This window comes from Cibotium barometz, chromosome 41 (assembly GCF_041138505.1).
Source record: "Cibotium barometz isolate CiBa-2024 chromosome 41, ASM4113850v1, whole genome shotgun sequence".
Lineage (NCBI taxonomy): Eukaryota > Viridiplantae > Streptophyta > Polypodiopsida > Cyatheales > Cibotiaceae > Cibotium > Cibotium barometz.
In genome coordinates, this window is record NC_141086.1 from 18,228,097 (window position 1) to 18,235,399 (window position 7,303).

At 42.6% G+C, this 7,303-nt stretch overlaps 1 protein-coding gene across 1 annotated transcript; it reads left to right on the top strand.

Annotated features, from left to right (window-relative positions):
* The first annotated feature begins 4,033 nt into the window (after positions 1 to 4,033).
* LOC147614737 (pentatricopeptide repeat-containing protein At2g13600-like) lies at positions 4,034 to 6,972 on the top strand. The gene has a single exon (XM_086780072.1). It carries the CDS (start codon positions 4,330 to 4,332, stop codon positions 6,271 to 6,273), a length of 1,944 nt encoding a protein of 647 aa, XP_086636198.1. The 5' UTR covers positions 4,034 to 4,329; the 3' UTR covers positions 6,274 to 6,972.
* Positions 6,973 to 7,303: the final 331 nt, after the last annotated feature.

Consider the following 7,303-nt stretch of genomic DNA (forward strand, 5'->3'; position numbering starts at 1 on the left):
GAAAATATTGAGGAATTAGAATGGCTAATTCGCCTATTGACCATTACTGACCCCTACTCCGTAGAGGACATATCCCCGATAGCCCAATACTTTCCTTTTCCACAAGATGACTATCCTCGCATGGTTACATTTTTGATGAGTTTATGTGGATGGGAAAATGAAAAGGAAATATCTGACAATGATGAATGGACGGATGAAACTCATGGCACTACTGAGGTTGACTTTATTTGTTTGGATGATGCGGATAGAGGCTTAGCCTTAGGGCTAGAGCCAGGACTCTACAACATCCTCTTACCGTATCCTCAGTAGTAGTGTGGTGACTGGTAGGTAGGTTAGCGTTTTCAAGTTTTTTCTAGTTTAGATTCCTTAAACAAGTCTTGAAATTTTCACACTGATGTGCCTCTCGAGGTATAGTGCTGCTTAGTTAATTGTACAGGTTGAAAAGTTTGAGGTGGGTTCGCTTTCAAGTCCTGAGACTGCCGCAACGTTCATCAAAATATATCTCATCAAATTGCAAGCTGTCTCGTCAAATCAAGGAGATCTCCAATTACAGGTGTAATTCTTCCATACCCACTCTCTTTCGTTTTTACTGTCAATTGCATAAACTATAATGCATGACCACATGGAAATTGTCAATGTACTACTTAGTTTTTGAAGTTGCTTGCATGCTAGTGTAAAACATTAATGAGCTTAACTTTATTGGAAATATTCCTAGGCAGCATGATGTCTTTAGTTAACCTTGGAATACGATTGTCTTAGGTCTAGGGTCAAACCATCTTAATGTTTGACACCTGGCCATGTGTGTGTTGACCTCTAGGACATAGCTATTACCCCTTTGTCGAAAGGATGCAAGACAAATAATAGTTCAGGAGCAAAGATCAAAAGAAATAGATTAAAAAAAAAAAGCCTACAATAAATGGCAATACAAGTCTTAATGTGCTTTAATGTTGGCCTATCGCCTTATTGATACTTGGTAGGCGAGGAGTATTCTACTCCAGACCGATGCCTTGGTTGGTAGGGGGTAGCCTTGCCTAAAGTGAGCTAATAGATTCCTGGATAATGCCTTGTGTTAAACATGGTACCAGGATCGATGTTAGTTTTGCCTTAGGAAGGTCGCCATTGTGTGTAAAAATTGTCACGTGCATTAAAAAAAAAAAAAAGAGGCAAAAGGCTCCTGTAACTCTGATTTTTCTTGTGTCCCTAGATGCGTGGTATTAACTTGTTCTTAGAGTAGACACAGTGTGGTCATCTGTTTATTTATTAAGCTTGGTTATTTTCCTTGACTTAGGCCAGTTATAAACCTTGATTAACCTTTGACACCTTGCTAACTCTTGAATTCCTTTCAATAATTTTAAACTCCTATTAATTTGCTACACTAGCTCACTCATGTGACCCTTAAACTAAGTTCTCCTAGCAACATCCATTGTGGTCTAACATGCTTGAATTTATACACTTTATATCTTTTGAATTCCAGCATACCTTCACTCTACTTCCCTGTTTTGCAGACGGTCTACCACAACACCCTCTCGAGCTTACCATACCATAGCTTCCGAGGACGGAATCTACATCAGGAAGGGGGGCATGTTAACCCATGGCGGACATGGCGACGTACTATATTTTACGTCATTAATTTAAATATTCTGAGTCATGGGCCGGGCTTGTCGGCACCATATGTTAAGGATGAAGGGATTGGGTGATCGCCGATGAGAGGCGCACCTTGGATATCAGTAGGATAAGGGTTAGGGTCGGTCGGCAAATGGGCGCCCAAGTGTGAACGGCCAAGTCACCTATATGAGTCAAATGTAACCCTAAAATCCTCATTCTCATGTGTTGTGAATACAAGAGTGCTCTTGCCTTATCTCTTTGGTTTCCTTCTCCTGCGTGTGAGAGAGAGAGAGAGAGAGAGTGAGAGAGCGATCGAGCACTGTGTAGCGGCACGGCGGCGGAGAGGCGGTAGAGCGGCGACGGCGGCTCCTCCTTCACGGCTGCGACGCGGGAATCCTTCAAGGCAGCGGTTGAGCGGTGAGTGACACACCCTTTGGCATTCTGTTTGAGCTTCCTTCCCTGGTTGTATGCTTGCAGCCATTCGTGGCTCGCATACGGTGTCCGGCAAGTCCCCAGCTATGACCTGTGCGGCAAAAGCGCACAGTAAGCTTTTGAGGTTTCCGCATCATCATCCTTAGTGAATGAAAAAGACTTTGTGTGGCTATGTACAACAAAAGTAACAAGCTCTGTGTGACTTGCTATTATTATAAGGAAAGAGCACATGCTATGAAAGATTGCAGAAAAGAGGAGGATGGATAGGGAGGGCTCCATCAAATGTGAAGACAACAGTGACAAAAAACATAAAATGTCATCTTTATAAAGAAATCTCCTTGTAACTTTGTGGTACTATGTAAAAATCTATGTGCTGGATTAACCTTAGTGAACTTTGTGGCCTATGTGTTCATCAATGGTATGCAACCCTTTTGTGAAATGGGCTTGTGTACTTTGACTTGGTGGCTTCTACATGACATCGTTAGCAACATGTCATGAAGGTTCTTCATTGATTTAGTGGCTTCTTCTACATGACATGGTTGGCATGTCATGAAGGTTCTTAATTGACTTAGTGTATTATGATCTACTATAGGCATTAGAATTCTTGGGAAGAGTGCCAAAATTGTAGCACATCCTATCTTTGGTGAAATTTATGATACTCCATTTAGAAATGGTCATAGCTTAAATATTGTATTCCCTTCCTTTCACATTCCTAATGTGTGAAGGAAGAGCTTATGATGTCATCTAGACTAGTACAACATCTTTTTTGTAATTTTATAGCCAGTGGGGGTAGTGTCTTTGTAAGTCCTTGATTAAGCACACCTTGTTGGTATGGATGCTTGGATCAAGAGAGAGTGTTAAAAAAAATATGGGTGATCCAATATCCATATACCTTCGTGAGTAGCTATTTGATACTAGGTAAAGCCATTTTTCTTATGACTCAAAAAGCTTTGCAAGTGCATCTTCAAAAAAACATTGAAGGTTCATGAAAGATACATGTGTTTATGTTATGCTTGTTTTTTGTATAATGCATGTGGATATTACATGGACATGTGTTTTTGTTATAGTTGTTTTTAGTATAATGCCTGTGCATATTACATGGACATACACATACATGGACAAGTTGTCAATGACCTTCTAGATGGACATACACATACATGGACAAGTTGATGTGAAATATAAGAGCTATGCCCCCCACCATTGACTTGCATGACTTATGCAAGTTATACCTAGAAAAATGCAGTTGGTGTCAAATTCCCAAGATAATATTCAATTTCACAAATCGACGAGGATAAAATTAGGAAGAGCCAATCTTTTTTTAGTGTAAGCTGGCATGTCACCTTTTTTACTTGTCTTTTCCTCTAAGTCCCATGAAGATATGGAAGCCAACCATATTTCATTGTGATTTATGGAGTCAAATATATGACCATATTTCATTGTGATTTATGGAGTCAAATATGGGCTAAGCAAGCTAATCCAAGTGAAGAGTCCCATGCCCATTTTTTTTCCCCAAAAAAGAGACTTTTATTAAGTAAGATAAGATCATACAAAGGGAGATCTCAAACCAACACTACACTCATATTTGATTGTTCTAGTCCACGTGCATTGCTACAAAGTGGTGGTAGGCTCTAGCCCGAGTGTAACAACCTAAAAACAGGAACTAGGTTCAACCGCGACTCTCTGGCTGTCACACGAGTTGTAAGAATAAAAGGCATCTTCATTAGTCGTGAGTTTATAAAAACATTAGTGTCTTGCGCCGATTGCGTGTTAGGGCAGTGGTTAGAATGGAGTTTGAGAGTCCCAGGGTTGTGGGTTCCAATCTCCTCCGTGCGAGCAATGGCACTTGACCATTTGAAGGTGTAGAGACTTGTGCGAGCAATGGCACTTGACCATTTGAAGGTGTAGAGACTTGACAAGCAAAAAAAAATAAAGGGAAGAATGCTACATGGAAGGGCTTTAGGCGAAAATGAGATGTTCTATGGCTTATATAACCCCATAGAGTGCATGGACATATCTATGTGGATGCACTCGCATACCTTCATACAGATCTATGTGGATGCACGCACGGAGCTCTTCGACGTGGGTTCGCTCGCATACCCCACATGACCTATCTATGTGGATTCAGTCGCATACCCCCATACAGGTGATGGCCATACAGGGCACAGAGCTATCTATGTGGGGCTCTGCTTGCATCTCCCATACAGTGTATGGACCTATCTACGTGGGTTCACCCACATACCCACATAGAGGGGCATGTACCTATGATGACAACAACATAAAGAACTCCGTCCGATGCACAAGCAGGGTCTATGGGAGTGTTCGTTCAGAACATCCGAGTTTGCTTTACATTCAGATACCCAAGATGCTGTGAGTAGAGTCTATGGAGATTTGCCATACTCTACATTGATTTCAGGGTCTTTTGTAAGGAGATTCCATCCCATTGGTGCTCAATTCATGTTCAAAACAAAGGCTGAATCCTTGAGGAAGTGTGTGCCTGTGTGCCTGTGTGTGTGTGTGTGTGAGAGAGAGAGAGAGAGAGAGAGAGAGAGAGAGAGAATGAAAAATGGACCCTTGAACGTCTCTGCTTTAGCTTTTGAACTGAAATGCTATGGTAAATCCAAAGCCCTGTCAGACGGCAAACGCCTCCATCAGCTCATCAGCACATTTGGATATGACAGTGACACATTTTTAGGGAATTGGCTTGTCCAGATGTATGGAGACTGTGGAAGCCCAAAGGCTGCCCAGGAGGTATTTGACAACATAACTAACCCTAACCTATACTCTTGGAATATACTCGTCAATGCACATGGCCAGAATGGGAATCTCCAAGCTGCAAGGAATGTGTTCACGAGGATGCCGTGTAGAGATGTAGTCTCTTGGAATGCATTAATCACTGCATATGCTCAACACGGGCATGGTCGGGACGCTCTAGATTTGTTTTTTCAGATGCAAGTGGAAGGTGTCAGGCCGACGTGTATCTCATACGTTTCTGCACTTAATGCAGCAGCCGGTCTTGCAGCCCTGAGAGAGGGGGAGGAGATTTTTGCAGCCATAGCTGGGTCTGAGCATTGGAACAATGTGGTGGTAGGGAATGCTGTGATTGACATGTATGGAAAGTGCAATCGTATATGTGAGGCGCAGATTGTCTTCGACAAAATGCCGTGTCAAAATGCCGTCTCTTGGACCACAATGATTGCAGCATATACTCAGAGTAAGCAAGCCGAAAAGGCTCTTAAGCTGTTCAATGAGATGGTGCCCCAAGGCTTTGAACCAGAGAGCATTACATTTGGTTGTGCGATCGATGCATGCACGGGCATATCAGCCCTTGCCGAGGGTCAAGATGTCCATGCAGATGCCATATGTTGTGGGCACGAGCAAAATGTGATGGTTGGGTCTGCTCTTGTCAATCTGTATGCAAAGTTTGGGAGCTTGGATGATGCTATGAATAGTTTTTGCAAAATTTCTACTCACAATGTTGTTTCATGGACATCAATGATTGCAGCATATGCCCACAATGAGTATTTCCAGGAGGCTTTAGATCTCTTTCACCGGATGGTGGTTGAGGGTGTCAAGCCGGACCGTGTCACCTTTTTCTGCATTGTGGAAGCATGTGCTAGCCTTGGAGCCCTTGAACATGGAAAGGAGACTCATTATACCATTTTTGATACTGGGTGCGAGCAAGTTTTGGAGGTAGGGAATGCCCTCATTGACATGTATGGAAAGTGTGGGAGTTTGCACAATGCGAAAAGTGTCTTTGACAGGATGCCGATACGTGATGTCGTGTCTTGGAATGCTATGATTGCATCGCTTGCCCATAATGGGAATGGCAAGGAGGCTCTAACTCATTTCTGGCAGATGCAATATGCTGGCATAGAGCCCAATGGTATTACCCTGATCTCTGCTCTCACTGCATGCAGCCATGCAGGATTGATTGATGTAGGCAGGCAATTCTTTATGTATGTCTTCTTACACAGCAGCCTCACACCTATGATTGATCATAGTGCATGTATGATTGATCTCTTTGGCCGTGCAGGTCTCTTGGATGAGGCGGAAGCCTTGATTTATACCATACCGTTTGAGAAGGCTTCAGCTGCATGGCTCTGTTTGCTCAGTGCTTGCCGGCTTCATGGTGATGTTGAAAGAGGAGTACGATTGGCACGTTTTTGCTTTGAGTTCAATCCAACAAATGTTGCACCATATAAAATGCTATCAAACATACATGCAGCAATGCCATAGATGGTGAAAAAGGTTTAGCGTGACGCATACCCAGCAAGATAGTGGTGCATTATGGTCACATGTCAGGCAGAGTTGCAGAGTTTAAGTATGCATGAAGATTTTTTAACCACAAGCTTAATGGTGGATGAGCAACTCTTGAATGCCCGAAGTTGGTCTAGCTAGCTCTCTTTTATGCCACAACGTTTCAGCCATTCAGGTTTGAAAGCTAAAAGCAGAGGGGCCATCTTGGCTGCCCGGGGACATGCCGCCCAACTTCTGCCTCATGGGCAGGAAACCATCTGGTTACAGAAGTGTTCTTCCCATCAGTGTCTTGGCAATTTGGATGGGCAATCTTGCCCTTCCAAATTCCGGTAGATTCTGGATGGAGGAGGATGTCATGCACTAGCAAGCACTGATAAGGTGCTCATACTAAGCAAGACATCTATGTGATATCTGATATGCAAGATATGAGGAAGGGGGAACCCTTGCTATGTGCTTGTCGGCCACCCAAGATTGGATCCAATCAGTCGTGACCGATTATACACCTGACCAAACCCCATACCCCATATCCTCAACTAGGTACATGGGTACATGAGTACATGGGTCCATGTGAGAATATGTTAATATAAAGTGGAAGCAAATAGAGATCATACAAGAGAAAGTAGACAGCCAAGATCTGAAAATGTATTGATTTATGAACGAACAATGTTCATGCTTATATACATATCTGTTGAGTCAGTCAGCTGTAGCAAAAAAGCTACTAGTTTGGACAAATGATAAAATGCCTAAAAAAACGTAAAACTAAGCTATAAAATAGCTGAAAAAGACCTAAAACTTAAGATAAATATCTACATAAAAGGTGACATAAAATGGGTTGGAGAGATGACATGTCCAACACCTCCTCTCAGCTTCAACACGAGGTTCGACTCCCATATGGCTTAGGAGTTGATCAATAGTATCTCGAGGAATAGGTTTGGTAAAGAGATCAACTTGAGAAGGACAATACTCCAGTGTAATGATGCTATTGACGACGGCCAGCTCATAAACGAAA

What these genes read in the sequence shown, in the direction of transcription:
- LOC147614737 (XM_086780072.1), top strand. Translation starts at nt 4,330, where the DNA reads ATGCACAAGCAGGGTCTATGGGAGTGTTCGTTCAGAACATCCGAGTTT.